Genomic DNA, 22819 nt, shown 5'->3' on the forward strand with positions numbered 1-22819 from the left:
ACAGAATCAGTTTGAATTGCAGAAAATATATTTGAAGTTTTAAAAAAAGTTATTTTTTAATTAATTTTAATTATAAAAGAAATATTGACCTATCATTCAACCAACAACTATATTAAAGAATTATTAATTTTGAATTTTAAATTTACCAAAGAATAGACTAAAAATGACACTCATTTGTTATAATTTATGTCTAGTAAATATTTTAAATAAATGTCTTAATTTAAAATACTAAAATGTTATTTGAAATCTTTTTCCTTTTTTTTGAAAATTTAATATTAAATACTCTTCAAGTTATTTATTATAATATTTTTCGGGGGTATATTTGTAATTTGAGAAATAATAATAAATAACCATACCTAATTTAAATGATTGGTGTTATTTCTTATCTGGTATGTTTAAAAATAAAAGATTTAAAAATGTAAATATCTTAGTACAGTTTAGTACAAATATGTATTGTTTAATAAGCTATTTGTTCTAACAATATTCTTTCCTAAATTTCTATTAATAAAAATCTTAAATTTATACAGAAATTAAAGAATCCCAATGAATTTTAAGGAAAAATGTTTATCATTGCTCCATGAATTTTGTTTCTCATAACAAATATAAAAGTTTTTTTTGTCTGTGATCTTTAAACAGTAAATAAAACACTGTCATCACTAAAAGTTTTTTTAAATAATTTAATTATGCACTTTAAATAACAATTTTTAATATGTTTATATTTTGAATATTTTCTTATGATGTTATATAGATAATAAAACATCATAATATAAATAATATATGTTATATAAGATAATATTTCTTATTTAATTTGAAATAAATATATAATAGCTATATGTATAGCATTGCATTAATACAATATTTTTATTTAACAAATGTAGGTATTAAAATGTTATTTTTTTAAAATATTTGGATAGTATTATTTAATCAGTTTTTTCAATACCAAAGTGAACAGTGACTACTGTATATAATAAGTTATTTACTGAGTAAAATTATGCTGGTATTTGAATTCGACAATATTTATTTTAAACATACAAAATGTATTATATTTAACAAAAACTATTGTGGGAATGTGTTAAATAACAATCAAAATAAGTCATGAGAAAAATTATATAATAATAAGAAATCACTTATAATTTAGTCAATTATGTGTATTTTTTCAATTTGCATATCATTCAAAATGAAAAGCTTGTTTAAAGCATATCAATATTGTACAAACGCTTATCGTTTAATTTATATTTAAAGTGCTATACTGTATTATATAATTACTTATCGCCTATTAAATAGTAATATTGTACATAATATATTCCTTACTTATTTTATATAATATCTTAATATTACCTAAGTGAATATTATTTTTTGTATTATTATTATTGCTTATTTCATAATGAAAAATTGGAAATGGGAATTACTGAGTTAGTATTATAAAGATAAGTATTAAAAGGATATTGTTAAAATAATAAGAATATTGTAAATAAAATATATTATTTAATAAAAAACTGTTCCTGTAAAACTTTTGGTAAATGACCTTACAAAAAATAATATATATATATATATATTTGAAATAGTAAAAATATATTAATAATTAATACATTTATATTTGATTTGTTAAATGTACAGATGCTCAGTTAAAATAAGGATTAGAAATTTAATTCGTCTCTGGAGTATATGAAAATAGTATCAACATTACCCACAAATGAAGAAACACCTGAAAATAATAGAATTATTAATGTTTTTAATTTATAAGCTAACAACAAACTAAAAAACATCTTATACTATAAAATTAGGATTGGATCCAAAGATAGTAGATTATTCTATAGTTTCATTAATTATTTTTGAACAAAGTGAAAATATTTTTATTTATTTATTTTGGTAATGCAATGAAAATTCTATAGCAGTCACACTAAAAAAAGAATCTTAAATTACCTCCTATTGGAGGGTAACATTTATCTACAATAAATACAGTAACATAATTCTCTCAATAAATAATAACACTAATATAATGCTATTTTCATAATAAACAAAATTATCAAACTATATTTATACATCAGTAAATAAATAAATATACCACACAAAAATATATAAATTAATTATTTTCAAGCTAAAGAATTTAAATAATTTTAAAATGTTAAGTCTTTATTTTACAAATTTGCAATTTAGACATGTCAACCTCAAAATTAAATACAGGATCAACAATACAAAAATATACATTTTAATATCAAATATTAAACATGTCTTTTTATGGGTAAGTTTAATCTATTATAAGATATATTTATTACTTAGATATTATTTATACTTTTTATATTTTAATGCTTAAAAAAAAAAAAAATTACTTTTTTTTAAAGGTTCTAATATGTTTTACGACAGTTAAATGATTTTTAAATATAATTTATTGTTGCTTTTGAATTTAAAAGTATTAACTTTAATAGTCTACCAAGTACAGCAAAATTTAGTATCTTCATAGTTCAATAAAATTAAATTAGAGAGCTCTGTGTGCATAATTATAAGTGATATTTTATTTTAATAATTAAAACAACTACAGAACAAGATTTAATATTTTTGACATACTATCAAATATAAGGTTGTTATTAATTAAAAGAAAATTAATAGGTAAGCAAAAAAGGGGAGGATCTAGATCAGTAGTTCCCAACCAGTGTACTGCGGCACATTGGTGTGCCGCGAGCGTTCTTTTAATGTGCCGTCATAAATCTATAAATTGTTTTATAAGTATGTATTTACCAGCTTATTATTGATATTCAAGATGAAAACTGATCGAACTAATCGAAAAAACATATAATATTATTTAATGTAAGTATGCCCGTCGCAGCCGTCTTGATCGATCAATTGTATTAATATATTTCACAATAAATAACCCTCCAATAGATTAGACTGTAAATAGTATATATATATATATATATATATAAAATATGGTTCACATAATGCAGGGGTGGCCAACATGTCTATGTACACGAGCCACATGTATTAATAAGATTATATTAAGAGTCAAATTATCTAATCGGTACTTCTATACTACAAAAGTAATTAAGAAAGCTAACAGTTGATAAACATATATATATAAATAATTAAGTCAAAATATCGTTAAAATTTGACTAATGATCATCTCACAGAATTACTAAGAACTACTCTTACATCAATTCAACCAAATCTTAAGAAGCTTACTAAAAAGTGGACATGAAAAAAATACCACGCAAACAAATTTAACTTGATGTTTAATTTTTTAATTTATTATTCATATAAATAATTTTTTTTTTTTTTATTCTGTACACTATAGCCTCGTATCCATGCAATAAAATTTTTTTTTTTACAAATGTATACAAAAAAATTAAAATATTTTGCTTTTTGTAAATAAGACCGCGAGCCGCATACGACTATGACGAGGGTCACATGCAGCTCGCGAGCCGCAATTTGGCCACCCCTGACATAATGTATGAATTGGTGTGCTACAAAAATTTTGTTGGAGATGAAGTGTGCCGCATTGTTAAAAAGGTTGAAAACCATTGATCTAGACCATTGTTCACAAAACAAGTAATGGAAGACACCAATATAAAATCGTATAGGGATTTTAAAATACCCATAGAGACAAAGGAAAAGGGAAGGCATCAATAACTTAATCAATCAATGATAATGATCAAAAAAATGATCTTAAAATAAACCAAGTTTTTGTACTAGTATGTAAATTTCATTGCAATCTTATCAATTAAATATATGTTTCATAAAAAAAATAAGTGATATATGTTTACTTGTGAATCAAATTGTTTTAAACAATATATTTATTTTAATTTATTAGTTGTAATTAATACTATATGGAATAAATAAGTTATCTAATTAATTCAACTGTTAAAACAGAAGTTTAATTATTCATTATTAATTATTCATGAAAATAATTTAATAAAAAAAAAATTTCACATTTTATAAAATGTGTTTAATAAAATAAAATCAAATAAAAATTATTGAAAAATACTTACCACATATAAAAATAATATAGTTCTTAACAATGGATATCTCCGTAAATACATTCCTGTACGTAAACCAAATGAATCTAAGCTAGTATAAGCACGTTTTACTCTTCTAGCTACACTAGTATCAAACGCATTTTCCAACATAAAATGAGGTACTTTAGCTTTTGCTGTAAGATTAAACATTTATAATTATTAAGTTAAATAATTTTCTAAACCATTTTTACCATCATCTGTATCATTAACATTGATTGATATATTAGTTTCTTTCTTTAATCTTGTCTGAAATATTTTTAAAAAAGGTTAATATTTAACGTAAATCAACAATCTTATAAATATTAATTAATTAATACCTCTAAGCTTTCAATTCTAATTGCCATTGAATGTTTTTCAGCTAAAACTTGTTCTAATTCAGCTTGCTTAAATGCTACCATTTTTTTAAGTGATAACAATTGTTCGTTCATTGCTTCTTTTATATCTGAGTGATTATTACAAGTATTTTCTGGAAGAGGCTCTGAATCTAAATTTGCAAGTCTCTCTTTAAAACTACTAAGATCGTGTAGAGACTTCTGTAATCCACAATCAATAGAAAGTAAATTGCTTTTCATGACATTTAATTTGGTTAATATGTTTGAGTATTCCAATTCTGAGTAACTTGGAGACCTTTAACAATTATAATTAATATTCATTATTAATGGAAAAAAAGAGACTAATTTAAACAAATGTTACCCTTGGTCAGTGATTGCTGATACATTAACTGTTTCTAATTCATTCAAACAATCTTTTAGTTTTTGGACAATATTATTTAAATTTGTTTTGGTAAGAGAAGTTATTGTATTACATTCAGTGGATAAGTTTAAAAACTGTTCTCTCTTCACTGAGTTTTTATTCTCGAACTGAATATTATTGAGTGCCATTTCCAAGTTTAATTTTTCTGCAGCTAAATCAGTTTTTTTTAATTCATCTACCTCAATTCTAAATAATGGTAAAAAATAAAAATAATAAGATAAAATGGAATACATTTTGTTGTTCCCTACATACTTTTTGAGCAATGAAGCTATTTCTTTCTGCAGCATTTGATTTTCATGCATTTGATTACTATCAGAAATTAAATTGTGATCTACAGAAACAGGATCTGTTTTTTTCGATTTTTCTTTTAAACGGAACATAACATCCTGAGCATTTCGTAATTGAACTTGAGCTTCTTGCAATTCCTTTTCTAAATTAGCTGAATGCCTTTTATTTACTTCAAGTTCTATTGCAATTTGGCTAATATCTATAAATAATAATGAAAAATTAATTAACTGTAAAACACAATAACAATCAAATTAACAAAGTTCAAATCATATTAACAAAGTGATTTAGTCCATATCTAGTCAGCTTACCATGTAAGCACATCACTGAACAACTAATTAATTTCAAATAAATCATTAACGATCCAAATGACTTACCTTTATCTGCTGTTTTCAATTTATATTGTAACAATGACATCTCATTATTTAATGTTCTTATTTCATTTTTAAGCATATGGTTTTCTTCTGTCAACGGTATGGATATTGAATCAATTGAATTATCCATAGAAGTGGAATGACCTTCATACTAATTATAATGTTAATGTTATTAGTGTCCAATAAAAATAAATAATTAAAAACAACTGTAACAAACTTGAGATTTTATAGCAGAATCCTGGCTATTTAAATATTGGAGTAAATGTTCATCTGATATGCGAGCATCATTTTTCGGTTTTTTCAGTAATGACTTGGTTGCCGGGGAACTGGGTACTGATGTTATAGGTTTACTTTCGATATCTATTGATACATTTTCTGACACTTCTGGCGTTCTTTAAAAATAAAAATAGTAAGCATTTAACATGAAGATAATTATTAAACTAAGTTTGTGAATGCTGATGGCTACATATAAATTTATAAAAACTCAATACTTAAAAACATCTTTTGATGGTTTCTCTTTTTGGTTTTGTAAGACTACAGCTGTGTTCTGATCGATTTTTTCCAGATAATGTTCTGCTTTACCAGCTAGGTCTATGAGCCAAGACATGGCAGTTATTACTGTAATTTGGATATTTACAATACTTAATTTTGCTACTTTCACTAATGTAATTATCAATTATCATTATCCATTTATTTTACCAATATCTCTTATCATGATTATTCACAACTAGAGCGCGCTACAAAAGACTTATGACTTCAAAAATTTTATTTGATTTGGAAAACTCAAGATTCGAGATTTCCTAACTACATTTTTTCACCTGAACGGGGGACGCCACGTTCATCCTAATAGATATCTAAAATAATTTTTATGTGAATTTCAATTTACGTCAATTTGAAAACGAATTTTACGATTTTTATAAATCAAAACTATTTTCATAATTAAAGATTATATGGTGATTATGATAGGGGACAACATCGTCATTTCTGGAAAAATATAAATAGCAATGTCTGTGAATTTGGTGTATTATACTTTATACATTGTACGGTTTGTTATTAATATTGGCGATTGACGATATCGGCATTTCGGAAAAAAATAAATGCCCGCACCACGACTTATATTCGGCCGTGGCCCGCACTAAAGAGTAAAAATAGATAAAAACAAAAACTAAGTATATGCTTATATTATTCGATTCATGAAACTGCCTGATCGCCTACAAGTATGTTAACTATTATATTATTTTTATTTTCTATTGTAACATGTAGGGTGTTGGTATTGTTGGTATTGCTATCAAAATATATTATATTTGGAATTTAAATATTTGTTTAGCTGAAAAGTAGTATTCAAAATATATGTAAGATTGGAGGAGGGTAGGGGCGAGGGACGAAGCCCCTACGGGTCTGTGTTAAATAATTGCGCACGTGGAACGCAGTTTTCGAATCGTTGGACTGAGCTCCTCTACTTAATTTTTCCCAATTCGAGCACTACATATTATATTGTGTTAGGTTATTACATTTGTTTTACTCCTGTTTTCGTGATCGATATTTCAATTCCAATATACATAAAACTCAATTTAGATAAAAATAAACTTTTTAATATAACTCATATTGAATCCATGGTGCATAGGCACCTGCAGACATTTTTATCGCAATTATAGGATTTAAGGAGTAATATTATAATTATAGTATTTTAAAAAAACATATTTTTTTAATATATATATACTAGTTGACCCGCGAACTTCGCACCGCCTAACAGTCGATTCTTTAATTTTTTATTTTTTTTTTTTTTTAATACTTAAGCCGGGTTCACACGGAGTCGTAAACTGAGCGAGAATACTACTCGTTCTGTGCATGTCTCACGACCGATTGAATTGCACAACCAATAATTTACGACCCCCAGTTCACACATATCAATTGCAGATGCTCCTGATTTTTTAAATTTATTTATTTTTTTCAATTATTGATAATAAACTGATCTAATATTTTTAATCTCTTGGACTATTTCACGAATACCAAAACCATCGACACCCATTTCATCGTTTTTATTTTATTATTTTATTAATATTTATTTAAACACTAATTATTATTAACTAACTATTAAGAATTATAATCACATTGAATATTGTACTCACGTCTCACAACATAATTTTTTTATTTTATAATAATTAAAACTTATTTTACAACTAATTATTGTCATATTAAATAATGTACTCATAAAATTATATATATTTTTTTTTATACTATATTATATGGTCAGACAAGAAGCAGAAACACCGTATAAAGGAAGTCCTACTGTACAATTCATATTTCCACATACAGCAATTATAACTTATTTGAAAATTAATTATTATTTATTAATTATAACTATAATAAAGTGATATATTATATATTACTCTATTACTTATATAAGTGATATAATAACTTTAATAAGGTTATAATAAAATCTGTGATAACTGATAATGATAACGAAGTCGGCCATCTTGCAAGGAGTGTCTAAACACAGGAATGCACCTTAAGCATTCTGCGCATGCGCATAATTTATTCACCATTATCATAATGTTAGGTTGTTCCATAGTTACTCAATGAGCTGTAATCAATATATCACATCAAATCACTATAATACTATGGTAATATTATTATAATAATATGAGTTATGAATAAAACTATTAAAAATTTAACTACGTACATTCTATGTAAATAATATATTGTCATTTTATTTTAGTTTTTAAATAATAATGTTCAGTTTCGTTATAATTTTTTTTTTTTTGTAGTAGTAGTATATTACTGAGATGTTTAGTTTCAACTCTAGTGTAATATATTATGTATACATAATATTTTTTCATATGTATTTTATAGTTACTGCGTAATTAAAATTTACAATTATAACTATAAGCAAATTAATAGAAGTAATATGAACCACGTGCGAATCGTAAAATCTCGAATAGGAAAAAGTTACAAAACAGCATTAGCAATCAAATGTATACATACGCTCCGCTTATATTTGTTACTATCATTTACTTTGTCTAAGTTGATGTTAAATTAAAAAGTGTTAAATAAAATATAAGTAATACCGTAATAAGTATTCTTGATAAAGTTATTAATCTAACTATAAAATCCTTACATCCTAATATTGTGTAACTGTGTTGAACTCACAACTCGGCACACTACACTGGTTGGTTTCAATAATTCATACTTGTACTTACTATTAAGATAATATCATTTATATACAGTGATCGACTTGGCAAAATTAAAGAAGGGGAACTCTATTTACTTTAAAAAAAAAGGACGTCCCCAAAACTGACTGAGCGTTATGATTATAGCGTAATAATAGTAGGGGGACGCTGAAATTTCTGAAAACTAGTTGGGGTACTCCGTCCCCCTGCGTGCCCCCCAAGTCGAGCACAGTTTATATATTATATATAATATATATAATATATATATATTAGATGATATTGAATTTTTATGTGTAAGATGTTTGTGAATTGTTTTATTAATACTCAATAAAACATTTAGTAAATAGCCTTTGTGTAATACATGTTGATAAAGTCTGGTTTATGAAATGTTCAAATAGGTAATTGGGTAAATGTAGATAAAAATAAACATTAAAAGCCATCTCAACATATTAGATAGTTGTTGCTGTTTTGATTTTTTTTTTAAAAATGTATCTGATATGTATAATGATTTATTTATTGAAATTTACTGAAAGCACAAAAAAAAAGTGTTAAATACGTAAGTAGTATGTTCAAATTTTGAATAGTTTGTTTGAAAACTCATATTATTATAGTAATATTATTATCGTATTATAGTGATTTGATATAATATATTGATAACAGCCTAACATTATGATAGTGGTGAATAAATTACGCGCATGCGCAGAATGCATAAGCTGCATTCCTGTGTTTAGGCGCTCCTATTTTGCAACCATTCGTATTCCCTGTGACTAGACGCTTGTTAAAATCAGTAATTACACGTTCAGAAGTTGGCTGAAATCAACTTCATGGTAACATATGGTTAGTGAGGTAACTTGTGATTTATTATACAGTATACCTTAATGTAACAACATGGTTCAGCTAATCGGAGATAATTAAGCCAAGTTCACACTACACCGTGCCGTGTCGTGTCTTCTAAAATAATTATCTCCGATTGGTTGAACTATGATGTTACATCATTGTATCTTCTAAGATCGCGGTGTTGTGTGAACCTGGCTTAGTATTAGAGGTTAGATATCATTCCATTTTATTTTTCCATGATAATATGGTTATTGGTTAAATACTTATATCGTCTGGAAATATATTATCGTTTTTGTATTAAGATGTCCGCCAACCACGCTCTTAAAAAGTTTGTTATAAAAATAATAAAAACTATTGTAGTTGTGACAGAAATCTGAATTTGTACGTTGAATAATAGTTTACTAAATTATTTTAAAAAGGTTGATTCAAATAAAGGTAAGTTTTATTTCTAAATTTTTAAGTAAATGTAATATGGATTATTATTTTTAATATTATTTATAATTTATTGTTACGGACATACATAGATGTAGGTCCTTGCGAGTTATATTGTAGAGACGACACATAGTACATAACAAATATTAAAACAAATATTATAGAAAGGCGTTATTATGATATATGTAAAATGCGGAATCCACGAGTTTAACTGGTTATATAAGTAATCCAGGGTTGGGGGCACAAAATACAAGTAGCATCAATCTAAAATGTCAAGGTGAATCGTATAAGACCAGTGGATTAGCATTCACTACGTCCGGGTCAACTATGACAGTGGCGGTTTTGATTGTATTTTTTTAGTGAGGCAACTTATGTATCAACCCCCCCCCCTTCATAACAAAAATTAAATTTCTTAATAATGGAATTTAAAAACATAAAAATAATTATAACTAATAATACTTGTTTTGTATAGTAAATAATATCATAATTAATGAATAATAAAGTGAGTTTTTAAATATTTGGTTGTAATAAAAAGGACTTTTTTAGTATTCCTAGTTTTGAAAAAGATTTTTAGTATGCCTAGTCCTGAAACTATGAATTAAATAAAACAAATTAAATTCTTATGTTTTGTATGTTAAATTTATACTCCTATCTTTTTGATTAGCATATATGTTTATAATATTATCATAAAATGATTCAGTTTCTTTGAGTTGATGAATCAAGGACTTTTCAATTGATAGTATAGCGAGAGAACTTAAATGAATTTGTGAAATACTATTTCGAGAATAGGTTTTAATTCTTTTGAGACTAGAGAAACTTCTTTCATTTGATACACTATTTGCTGGTATGGTCAAAATAAGAATAAATAATTTATAAATTTCAGGTAAAATGTCTTTCAATATATCTTGTTCAATCATTTTAACCATGTCATAAATGTGTAATAAATTTTGATATTTTACATCACTGTACAAAACCTTAAAAATTATTTAAAGCATTTTCTGGAAATTTACAAGAATATTCTTTAAACTTAGTTACATCAGCTAACTGTAATAAAAGTAATTTATTTGTGTCTTGAAATCTGGTATGTAATTGCATTAGAATATTATCAATTATTTCATAAAATAATATTTTAAAATTTGATCGATTGTTTAATTTCTTGTAGCTTTTGGGGGTTTTGTAAGAGTAACTGCTTGATTAAATAATTTTAAAAATTCAGGATCTTTTCTTTTTTTATTTATAAGATCATATGTTACATTTATTTTTCTTAAGCAAAATTCCATATCAAATGATTTATTCTGAAGAACGTTAAATAAATTATCAGTATACAAGAATATATTATTAAATATGAGTGATAAAAAAACAAATTCAAAAGTTTTTACATTTTTTAAATGACCTATAGCACCACAAATAGATTCAGATGAAGATGTTGGATATTTACTAATAAAATCAAAAACATTTATAAACCCTGACCACGCATTAACTACTGTATTTAAAATTTTTGAACTTGAAGACCATCTAGTTTGAACGAATTGAGGAATTTGTTTCCCTATAATATTATTTACATTAGTATGCGAGGTGGAATTGTGAAAATAAGCAGCGATACCAGTTATATTAGCAAAAAATATATGACATTTAGCATTTATATTACAACCATGTTGCAATACCAAATTTAATCTATGAGCTAGACAGTGTGTAAATAAAGCATTAGGAGCAAGTTCTTTAACTCTAGCCTATAAACCTGTTAAATGCCTAGACATGACACATGCCCCATCATAACATTGGCCAACTAATTTACTTTCTATATCAAACCCATGTAAAATAGAACAAACCAAATTAAATAAGCCTTGTGCCATGCGGTCTCCACTAACATTATGAAAACCCAAGAAGCGTTCAACTGATTCAGATTTATTTGTAACATATCTAATATTAATTGAACACTGTGTTTTTTTGACTAATATCTGTTGTATCATCAATTTGAATAGAATAAAATTTACATTGCCTAATTTCATTTTTTATTTGATTTATTAAGGAATCAGAAATACATGATATTAAATCATTTTGTATAGACTTGGACATACCTAAAAATGTGTTTTTTATACTTTTATAATGATTTTGAATTTCTTGAGAACACCTAACAATATGCATATCAAACAACTCTCTAAAATTCCCTTTATTTAATGAATCACTACTCTCATCATGACCATGAAATGCTAACTCTTGTTTTCCCAAAAATAAAACCAATTCAATTAAGTATTCCATAAATAAACGATTCAATCTCACATTCTCATTATAATTTTTTTTAAATATATTACCATGTTCATTAACAAAATCTACTACAGTAAAACTATTTCTTCTAAATTTTTTAATCCTAAATGATTATGAATATGTTCTTTAGATGATTTATGTATTTGAATAATCCTAGATACATTTTTTAAATCATAATAACCAATAATATTTCAAACAAACTAAATTTAACCCGATAACAAACACGGCCAACAAAACAATTTCTGTAAATAATGACTTCCACATAACCAAGAGTGTTATTGATATAAATTTGGATTGTACGATTTACAGAATACCTTACTTGATTTTTTGTCAAGAGTCAAAACTGACAAAATCGGAATAGGCCTATTTACTTTTATTAAATCATTTTTATTATCAAACTTCCAACGTCGAAATGGCGTTTCCAACAACATGACAATTTCGTCTGTAACTGGATTCATGATGTGTAAACTCGAATAAAACTCGGATAAAAAACACGACACGCGTAGATAAATTTAAACGAAACAACACGAACGACGATTCGAATAAGACAGAAACAGAAATATAAGCTAATATTGAAATCGATTTCATTAGGCGCTGTCAATAATACGGGGTAAATGTCGTTTGTGATTATCTTATATCTATATTTTGTGTTGATCGTGCCGCAGTCACGGCTGCGGGCTGACCATAGTATACCATATCTATTTTTAGCACTCAGAGGCGATCATAGGCGCAACTAGACCTGCAATTTAAGGGGTGCTAAAATTTAGTATACCTTGATAATCCGTAGGGGGGCTTTGCCTCCCTAGTTAATAAAAAAAAGTGTTAATTCTTATGCGTTTTCTTTGTGTAAAAGATAGAATTTCATATAATATATAACATTTCAGAAGTGGGATGCGAAATTACGTCCGTGTTCGCGTGGTTTGATATTTGTCGTGTTTGCGTGTGTGACGTGCGTAGTGTATAGGTTAGAAATGTGTAACCATAAATAAGTTACCACACCTTGGGGTAGAAGTGGTAATCGGTGCGTATCATTATCATCAGTAAAAAAAAAAAAAAAACGTTGTTTACTGTGTGCTATCAGAGATATATTTTTTTTCTCGTCGAAAATGATGGAAACGAATACAAAGAATCTAACGACCGACGAATTATCCCGGACCGAATTTCAAGAGTTCATGCGTGCGATATTAGAACAGAATTGTTTGCGCGAACAGCAAGTGGACACGATCGTTACGAAACTAATAGAACAAAATATACCACGGACGGAACCGTTGGAACCGACAATGGTTCCGAACTATAAACAAACAGTACCCATGTTTAACGGCGAGTCCGGCGATACTGATCTAGCTACGGAATGGATAAATGCATTAAAAACAGCAGCCATCTTAAATCGATGGTCGGAAATATGTATTTTAGAAGCCGCCCGTTCACACCTTGAAGATCCGGCTAAACATTGGTATTTGAGCCACATGGCTGAACTGAATACGTATGACAAATTTATCTCGTCATTCGAATCAATGTTTATGTGTGCGGAAAATAAGACAGAATCGTAGAAGAAAATGAATGAACGTATACAACAGGAAGATGAAACTGTATACACGTATTTTAACGAAAAGGTGCGGCTTTGTCGACGACTGGGACTGTGCCCGGCGGAGGTAAAGAAAATGGTGTGTATAGGGTTACGTTCGAAACAAATGTGCGCTGCATTGTTAAGTAATAGTCATATTACCGAACCTGAACTGTTGGCAGATATTCTAATGTTTGCGGAAGTTGATCAAAACAGAAGTGAACTATTCCGACCGGTTACGTCACAGGGTCGACGTGTCATAACTATACATAACTATACATCGGAGAAACCCGCGAAAATGATTGCATATGAGCGTAGTCCTAGAACGCGTGCGATGCAGACTCATTCGACAACTCGTTCGACAATGAAAACGAACGTAGGTCCGCGATGCTATAACTGTCACCTTACAGGACACATTTCGCGTGAATGTACACGACCACGTCAACCCTTAAAGTGTACAAGGTGCAATACTGAAGGTCATACTGCGAAATATTGTAAAACTGTTACCTCCGATGTCAGTCTTGTCAGCCCGAGTGCTACGGGACAGATTATATTTTACATGAAAGACGTAAATATCAACGGTAATGAATAACCGATAATCGGACTTATCGATACGGGGAGTGCATATACAATCATTCGTAGATCAGTAGCTGATCAGCACGGACTACTAATAGAACCAAAGGCGATCACGATGTGCGTGTATGATAATGCTCAAACTGTTACCAGCTATGGGCAAACAAGTGCAGTCATGAAAATCGACGAAGTAAGTGAGCGAATATCATTAATTGTCGTCGACGACTACATTCAAAAGTATGATATCATAGTTGGTAGAACTTTTACTGACTGCGAGAATGTATCTTTTATCAAAAATAAAGACCGACTGTTATTCACTTACGGTATGCGATTTCCCTTTGAAGAAGAAGACAACATATGCGGTAACTTGGTCAAGTATGGTGCGAAAATAGTACGTGATACCAAGATATTACCACCGAAAAGTGCGTCGATGGTTAAAGTCAAAGTTAATAACGAACAGATCGAGATCATGCTTATCAACGACAACGTAATAGAGACAACTTTGAGTAAGGGCGTTAAGTTGGCGATTTAATATATAATACAAACGCGAATGAACTTCTGACGTCTGATCAAACACCCATTACCGTGGATATGGTGCAACATGAACCAGATATGACCAAGGAGGAAATTCATGAACTTACAGAACTGTTAAATAAATATCGCTCTTGTTTCGCGTTCAGTCTGAATGAGTTGGGATGCACGAGTGAGGTCGAGATGGAGATCGTGGATGATGGAAAACCGGTTGTATGCAAACCTTATCGAGTTAGCCTTGCTGAGCGGGAAATCATAAGTCAAATAGTTAAGGAATGGAAGGATGCTGGGATTGTAACAGAAACAAAATCTCCGTACGCGTCGCCCATATTGTTAGTTTCAAAAAAAAAAATGGAGAAGCTCGATTAGTAATCGATTATCGGAAACTAAATGCGCAGACCGTACGTAAAGTATTTCCAACGCCAAATATTGATGAAAACCTAGAGACCCTATACGGTGCAAAAATGTTTACCACGATGGACTTAGCTTCAAGATATCTGCAAGTACCATTGTCTGAATCAGCGAAAGAAAAGACAGCATTCAAACCCCAAACGAATCCGGCCAGTTTGAAAGAATGGTTTTTGGTTTAATTAATGAACCGTATGAATTCTCACGCCTCATGCAACGAATATTACATCCACTCAAAAATAAAGTAGCAATGTGGTATTTAGATGATATTTTGGTCCCTTCTATGTCGTTTGATGACATGATAAAGCGTCTGAGACAAGTATTAGATGCGCTGAAATCAGCTAATTTGACCCTAAAATTGAGTAAGTGTTATTTTGGGTTTCCTGAGGTGACATATCTTGGATTTATGCTATCGGCCGACGGAGTACGTCCGGGTGAACAGAAGATGGTAGCTGTACAGGTTAGCACTTTCCAAGGCCACAAAATAAACAGGAAGTACGAAGATTTTTGGGTTTATGCGGATTCTTCAGAGGTTTTATCACACATTATGCGTAACTGATACGACCAATCAGTGAATTACTGAAAGAGAAGGTAGCGTTTACTTGGGCAAAATCACAAGAGACTTCATTTCAAACACTGAAGAAGAAACTGGTTAGTAAACCTATATTGCAACTATACAATCCGACAGCTCACACCGAATTACATTGCGATGCCAGTAGTGTCGGGATAAATGGTATGTTACTTCAACCTGGTGACGACGGACACTTACATCTAGTACACGCTGTATCGAAGAAAACCACCTTGGCGAAGGAAAACTACCTCTCTAGCAGACTGGAACTAATGGCAATAGTTTGGAGCATGACTAGGTTACGTCAATATCTTATAGGTATAAAGTTTATAGTTATGACCGACTGTCAAGCGATAGTGCATCTAAATACCCAAAAGACCGTTCAACCCCAAATCGCAAGATGGGCAACCCTTTTGAGTGAATTTGATTTTGAAATTAAACACCGTCCAGGGACCAAGATGGAACACATTAACCCGTTAAGTCGAGCGCCGATCAACCCTTCAGAGGACACCAAAGTGGAGGTTCTGGCGATGCAACGGACTGATGCCACCCTGAAACACATCGTGGAGATCTTAAGTCGAGAAGATTTAAGTCGTACACAATCGGAAGCTGAATTAGTCAAGGACTATTGTCTAGAGAAAGGATTACTGTATAAAAGGGTCGCTGTTGATGGGAACACCAGAAAGTTGTGGGCAGTACCAAACTCCATGCGAAAGAGTATCGTGGTGCGGTTCCACGACCTAGCTGGACATTTCTCTGTGGAACGTACTGTCCTCAAGATACGAGAAAAATACTACTTTCCACGGATGCAGCGTTATGTACGTATACACATAAAGTGCTGCCCGAATGTATTTTAACGAAGGTGCCACGGAGAAGACAACCGGGAGAACTGAATCCGATCGAGCCTGGAAAGCGCCCCTTTGAAACTGTTAATTTGGACCATGTAGGACCTTTTGTCAAGTCAACGAAAGGAAACAGGTATATCCTAGTGTTAATTGATAATCTTACTAAATTTGTAAAATTGTACCCAGTTAGAAGTTGCGGCACCGAAGGAGTGACTAATAGTTTACGGCAGTTCATTCTAACATATGGTTCGCCTGAACGGGTTATCAACGACCTAGGGACGGCGTTCACATCCAGGGCGTTTGGGAACTTCTACTCTCAACATGGGATCAAACACATCCTAAACTCGGTGCGACACCCGCAATCTAACGGACAGGTGGAGAGGGTCAATAGTACCCTGATACCTGTCTTGCAGGCTAACATGGAATGTGACAATAAATGGCATAAACTTATATTGGAGGCTGAATGTCAGTTAAATAGCGCGTATAATAAAACACTTGGGGATACACCCTTTCATGTACTATTTGGTTATCGACCAAGTTTTAAGGATAGCACACTACATCATTTGATTGCAAAGGATACATGGGATGACACTGAAGGACTCCAAAACAACATTCGTGAGAAGATTACTGTAGAATAACAGCGACGGAAGGAAATATATGACAGCAGACATGCTAAATCAGTTATATACAATGTAGGTGACTTGGTTTTTATAAGAAAATCACCAGATGTAACCGGAGATTCCACCAAGTTGCAGTCAAAATACCGGGACCTTTGGTAGTCACAGAGGTGGCATCAAAAGATGTTTATCGAGTTGCTGGACTGAAGGCTGAAAATGGCAGACGGTATTCCACCACAGTACATGTATCACACATAAAGGGTTATCATCTACCCGAAACCGATGACGAAGCGGAAGAGACAACAACAGAAGACCAGGAAGAAGAACGATCACCTATGGAATAACTTGAGAGAAAGGAAACTATCACGGGAATGGACCATGATCCTGGAGAGCCAAGACGACCAGCAAGGAACCGTAAACCACCAGTGTAGCATGGTAGCTACAATATGAAGCGATAAGATAGTTGATAGACTTGTTATTATATTACTTATTTTAATTTGTTATTTATGTATATAAAAAAAAAAATGTTTATATAATTATTAAAATTTGAAAGGATTTAAATTGCAAGCGTGAATGTGAGTGAGGACACTCATGGGTCAGGAAGACCGAATGTTATAAAAAAAAAAAAAAAGGAAGAAGAAAATATTGTAAACGTACTGGCACTGTTGCCTTTGCGATGGAAGTACAGTCGGGAGTGACGGAAAGAGAGAGAGTGTAGTGCGCAGACGACCGTAGAGCGAAGAGTGTGTTGTCGTTATATTTATTTATTTTTTATGTCGTTTTGGAGATTTAAGTTTATATGTATATTCTATTGAATAAATGTTTATTAATTGCTTATGTAATACCAAGTGTTAATTCTTGTGCGTTTTCTTTGTGTAAAAGATAGAATTTCATATAATATATAACAAAAATTTCCTCAACAATTGTTTCTTTAATTAGGTCAGCACTTTCCAACTGGTATGGTTAATTTTATTCTCATATACATTTTTAAAATCTGGCATGAACTTTGAAAATACCATATAGCACATTTCCTTATAATTACCTAAAATTGTATTTATATTATTACAAGAAAACATTAATTTTATATAATTTAAATAATTTAAATAAAAATAATTTAATAATATTATAAATGTACCTTGATTTAAGGAATCTAAATTTTCATTATGTCCTCTAAATGCTATGCCTTGCTTAGCAAGATATAACACAATATCAATTAAACTAGACATGTATTTGTGATTAGTTTCAACTTGTTTTTTATGGAAGCTAGATAGTTGTATCACAACAGATCCTCTCTTTAAACTACTTTTATATGCACACATTTTCGATAAATTAGTCAAATGAGTACTGGTAGAAGAATGTTTTTTTGATTTTACAAGAAACTGAAAAAAATGTGGTCGATTAATCATAATACAAATTTAATATTCAATACTAACGCACTAAGTTATTCTAGCGAAGTATACATTTTTGAATAATTTTTATTTTTTAACTATTTTATTTGTGAAAATACATATGCTATTTCACTTCAAAATAAACAACTTATATTTTGCCAATTATTGAATCCAGATTCAATCCATACATTTTCACCTGAATTTAGTGAATTTTCTGAACCGAAAGTTCGGCAAACAAAGCAGAATGCAGTGTTACGTTGAACACTGTATTCTAGCTAATCACATTTATTATACCATTAGCTTCGAAATGCTCTTTGTTAAGTTCCAAATTTAATTTTTTTATATTCCTAATTAATAATAAAATTAATCAGAAAAATATCAAACACCTTATTACAGTTTTATATTTATACGTAACTATTTAAATATTTTTTTTTGGCGATAACTTGAAATTTATAAAAAATTATACAAGGCAGGTAATAAAAGTTAAAAAATATTATTTTATTTACAATAAGTTAGAAATATTAAAAAATTAGTGACTTATGTGAATGAATAATATTAATTGTCAAACATATTATTATTAAACACACAAATTGTTTTATCCGTGGTTAAAAATTAATGATAATTAATAAGAACATGCAATTTATGTATTAAATAATTATTTCCTTAATAAATAAGATAGGTATGTAAAGGTCTGAGGTACTAGATACTATAATAGGTAGGTACCTTCAAATATGTAGTCGAAAATATAATTTATTTAAATAATTTAGATTGAAATTTTTTTTACTTGTAATAGTATTTTAATTAAATGTAGGTATTTAAAATATCTCGAAAAATGAATTATTAAGTTTTTATATGTAAACAGAATAAATGTTATTGTGAGTATAGGACATGGGCCGGAATCTTTATTACCCAAATCAAGAGTTGTATCACTTGTATTAGTACTAGTAGTAGAAATGCCAGCCATGCCAGAATCGTCAATATCAGCTTCGATTTCATTTTTCTTATAATTTAAATTAGGTTTCCGTTTTTAAAAAATACTAAATTTTAAATATAAATTCAAATGTACGGAGACGGAATACTGTTACCTGTTGGCAGTTCATGTCTTGGGTACTGTCTGTATAACGTGTGTCGTGTAATGTTATAAGTATACTTATAACTTATAACGATAACGCATATAATAGAAAACATGCGGGTAGCGGATTATGTAGATAACTGTTTAAAAATAACTATTAACACAACCAAATTCCCAATGCAATATACCTTACCTTACCTATTATAATGTTGACCTCGTAACAAAAATTTTGTCATCTAATATAACTATCTTCCAAACATTAAATGTAAATAAATTATTCTAAAATAAAAATTTGAACAGAATAGGTAGGTACATTAATGAAATCAAGGATTAGAGTTTGAATTTTAGGGGGTGCTAATTTTTAGTCTGGGGGTGCTTAAGTCCCCCTAGCACCCTCCTAGTTGCGCCTATGGAGGTGATGAAAAACGAGCCTCATGATGATCATTGCGTATGCGCAACTCTGCTTATTTAAACAGTCGCGTGCATTTGTGTCAGTGGCGGCGCCAGAATTTTAATACCAGGGGGGCCAGGCTTTGGGGAGGGCCAAATTGTTGACTTGATATATATATATATATAAAACAATAGGGATGACAGAAAATTGTGCAGAGGGGGGGAGGGTTAACTTTCAATTTTTTAATTGTTTTCACACTTCATCGAGTAAACTTACTAAAACAATGATTTGTAAACATGTATTAATAGTATTTATTTCCTAACAAAATATATATTCATGTAAACACTTTTTAATTTTTATACTCCCTAACCCTAAATTACACTCAATAGCAATTACACCATCAGGCATCAATTGTAGTACAATTGAGTTTCTGTAACTATAAAAACATAACTACAAGTATTTTAAACTGACAATAAACATTATATTATGTTATAAAACCAATTCAAATAAACAATTCAACAAACATATCTTATTATATAAAAAAAAACAATATAAATATATTTTAAGATAAAATAAAAAATAACTGTGTTTAAAGATTAAATTGAACAATTAAAAACTTTTAATATTAATTATTTGTTTACTTAATAAAAATTAATTGGAAATAATAAGAACGATAAGATAATAATATATTATATAAGTACCTGTATAACACATGTAGGTAAGTTAAAAAAACAGCAATAAAATATATAATAATATAAATAATTTATTTTAATAAAATTCTTCTATTGCTATGACACTCAACAAAAATTTTGATTATATCCTCAATATTTAATGATTTTGCTTCTGATTTTTCTATAGCAATTATAGTTAAGCTAGATAGATTGTTGTGAAGCATAGAATTTCTCAAATATGATTTAATTCTTTTCATACATGAAAAAGTTCTTTCACATGCTGCTGAAGATACAGGTATTGTAATTGCAATAGTACATAATTTGTATAATTCAAAAAATGCTAGTTGATAATCGAATAAAAATTTATGAAATTGAAAAATAGTTTTTATAGAATGGTATTTTAATTCAAATTGTTTTATTGATTTTCATGATTTATTCATGAGATATTTTTTAGTATTCTAGTATGATTAAATTTAATTTTTGGGGTGGGCCACAGGGAGGGCCCGAGATTTTTTAAAGTGGGCCCGGGCCCACCCCTGGCGCCGCCACTGATTCGTGTATATACGCTTGTGTGTGTAATTAATGTACACAAGTAACAATTCAGAGGTGACGTTAAACGGTGCCTCTCTGACGTCATCGGAATATTGCCGCCGACTGAAATATGAGGGTTTGTTTACATAATAATTATTTCTTGCATTTCTTATCGATTTATTACTAAAAATAGCGATAAATCGATAAGAATTGCAATGTATATTAATTGTATAATTATTATACAATTATAAAAAAAATTATATTTCATATTATTAAACTTCACGAAGAAGAATTTTTTTTCAATTAAAATCATAAATATGTTAAAAATTATTAGCGAAATGTGTGCTATTGGTCAGCCAAGAACCATACTTTTAGAGTATTATTTCCTACAAAATTTTAGGTGAGACGCCGCCTCACTTACCTCACCATCAAAACCGCCACTGAACTATGAGAAACGGGGTATATAAGAGAGTTCCAAACAGACCATTAGGATGATGTGTTTTAGTCCTGTCCGAGAAAGCATCTTCGCACCATTAAACCTAAAACAAATTAACTTATAAATAATTAACTTGAAATTATTTCTTATACACAAATACGTGAGTACGATATTATAACAATTGTTGATTTTATGAAAGTTGACTTATTATTTGACAATCTTCACGATTGAACTGACGGCACGCAACATTATTGTATAATTTTAGTATAAAACTTCATGGTTAAGTTCAATTTTACTTTAAAGTTCAAATTGACTTTTAAGTATTATTACGATTTTTTTGTATGAGAATACAGAAAAGTGTTGTTTTTAGACTTTTTCAAGCAAGTTTGAATTAATAAAATATCAAACAAAAATTTTTCGTTTTTTTTTAACTTATTAATTTAAGTTAAGTTAACGATATTTTTAACTTAATTGAACATAAACTCAATTAAATTAACTTAACTGAGTTAAAAAATATCATTAATTTTTCCAGCCTTGTTTTTTTATAAACTATTAATCTATGATTATTATTATTTTGTTACACTTAATCAAATCCATAATTTGATTTTGGTATCTATTTGTACTTTTTTTTATGAGATAAAATTTCATAAAAATGCAACAATGTAATAACAAATATATGGATGTTGCAACAATATATAATGACAGTCACACAATTTTTGATGAACCCATGTATAATTCAAATAGTTTCATATTTGAAAATTCATTGAATACAAATGTTCAGATGCTGTTATTAAAATAATTTGGTTTGATGAAAAAAAACGTATTGATTTTACTATTAATTTAATTTCTATTACCTACTTCGCCTTTAAAATTTAAAATAATAATTTTAACAAAAAATTATGTTTTTATTTAGTTATTTTTATTTTAGTTATTATATTTTTAAAAATATTAGATGTTCTGAAAAAAATTTATTGGATAGTCATAAATTAGATTTGGTGACAATTATACGTAAAGAATACTTAAAAATCCGTTTGCATTAATTTTCTAAAACAAAAAATTCCATTTTTGTTGGTAAATGTGGTGAGGTTAACCAAGTTA

The 22819-nt window shown here is 29.1% G+C and overlaps 2 protein-coding genes and 1 long non-coding RNA gene across 3 annotated transcripts; 1 reads left to right on the forward strand and 2 right to left on the reverse strand.

The window, feature by feature from the left end:
* Positions 1-1468: 1468 nt before the first annotated feature.
* LOC112679788 (golgin-84) lies at positions 1469-6107 on the reverse strand. Its single transcript, XM_025549702.1, has 9 exons — positions 5914-6107; positions 5640-5814; positions 5426-5573; positions 5016-5250; positions 4704-4949; positions 4328-4637; positions 4202-4256; positions 3984-4144; positions 1469-1705 (listed from the first exon to the last, which is right to left on the reverse strand). The coding sequence occupies exons 1-9, from the start codon at positions 6027-6029 to the stop codon at positions 1646-1648; spliced, it is 1506 nt and encodes a 501-aa protein (XP_025405487.1). The 5' UTR covers positions 6030-6107; the 3' UTR covers positions 1469-1645.
* Positions 6108-18082: 11975 nt separating this feature from the next.
* Positions 18083-19812, reverse strand: LOC112679794 (zinc finger MYM-type protein 1-like). The gene is made up of 3 exons (XM_025549713.1): positions 19530-19812; positions 18368-18611; positions 18083-18274 (listed from the first exon to the last, which is right to left on the reverse strand). The coding sequence occupies exons 1-3, from the start codon at positions 19614-19616 to the stop codon at positions 18168-18170; spliced, it is 438 nt and encodes a 145-aa protein (XP_025405498.1). The 5' UTR covers positions 19617-19812; the 3' UTR covers positions 18083-18167.
* Positions 19813-20885: 1073 nt separating this feature from the next.
* On the forward strand, positions 20886-21768 carry LOC112679799. Its single transcript, XR_003148251.1, has 3 exons — positions 20886-21049; positions 21209-21421; positions 21686-21768. It is a non-coding gene; the product is annotated as an uncharacterized LOC112679799 (long non-coding RNA).
* The last annotated feature ends 1051 nt before the right edge of the window (positions 21769-22819 follow it).

The sequence above is a fragment of the Sipha flava genome, unplaced genomic scaffold (genome assembly GCF_003268045.1).
Source record: "Sipha flava isolate LNK unplaced genomic scaffold, YSA_version1 168_pilon_pilon, whole genome shotgun sequence".
NCBI lineage: Eukaryota > Metazoa > Arthropoda > Insecta > Hemiptera > Aphididae > Sipha > Sipha flava.

Bases quoted from the DNA above. Each gene is read 5' to 3' on its own strand.
- LOC112679788 (XM_025549702.1), bottom strand. From the start codon at position 6,029: ATGTCTTGGCTCATAGACCTAGCTGGTAAAGCAGAACATTATCTGGAA. The intron at 5,815-5,913 runs GTATTGAGTTTT...TTATTTTTAAAG, and splicing joins CCATCAAAAGATGTTTTTAA to AACGCCAGAAGTGTCAGAAA. The intron at 1,706-3,983 runs GTAAGTATTTTT...TATTATTTTCAG, and splicing joins CTATATTATTTTTATATGTG to GTGTTTCTTCATTTGTGGGT.
- LOC112679794 (XM_025549713.1), bottom strand. From the start codon at position 19,616: ATGAAATCGAAGCTGATATTGACGATTCTGGCATGGCTGGCATTTCTA. The intron at 18,612-19,529 runs GTAATAAAGATT...CATTTTTTTCAG, and splicing joins TGATACAACTCTTGATTTGG to TTTCTTGTAAAATCAAAAAA. The intron at 18,275-18,367 runs GTACATTTATAA...ATACAATTTTAG, and splicing joins TTTAGATTCCTTAAATCAAG to GTAATTATAAGGAAATGTGC.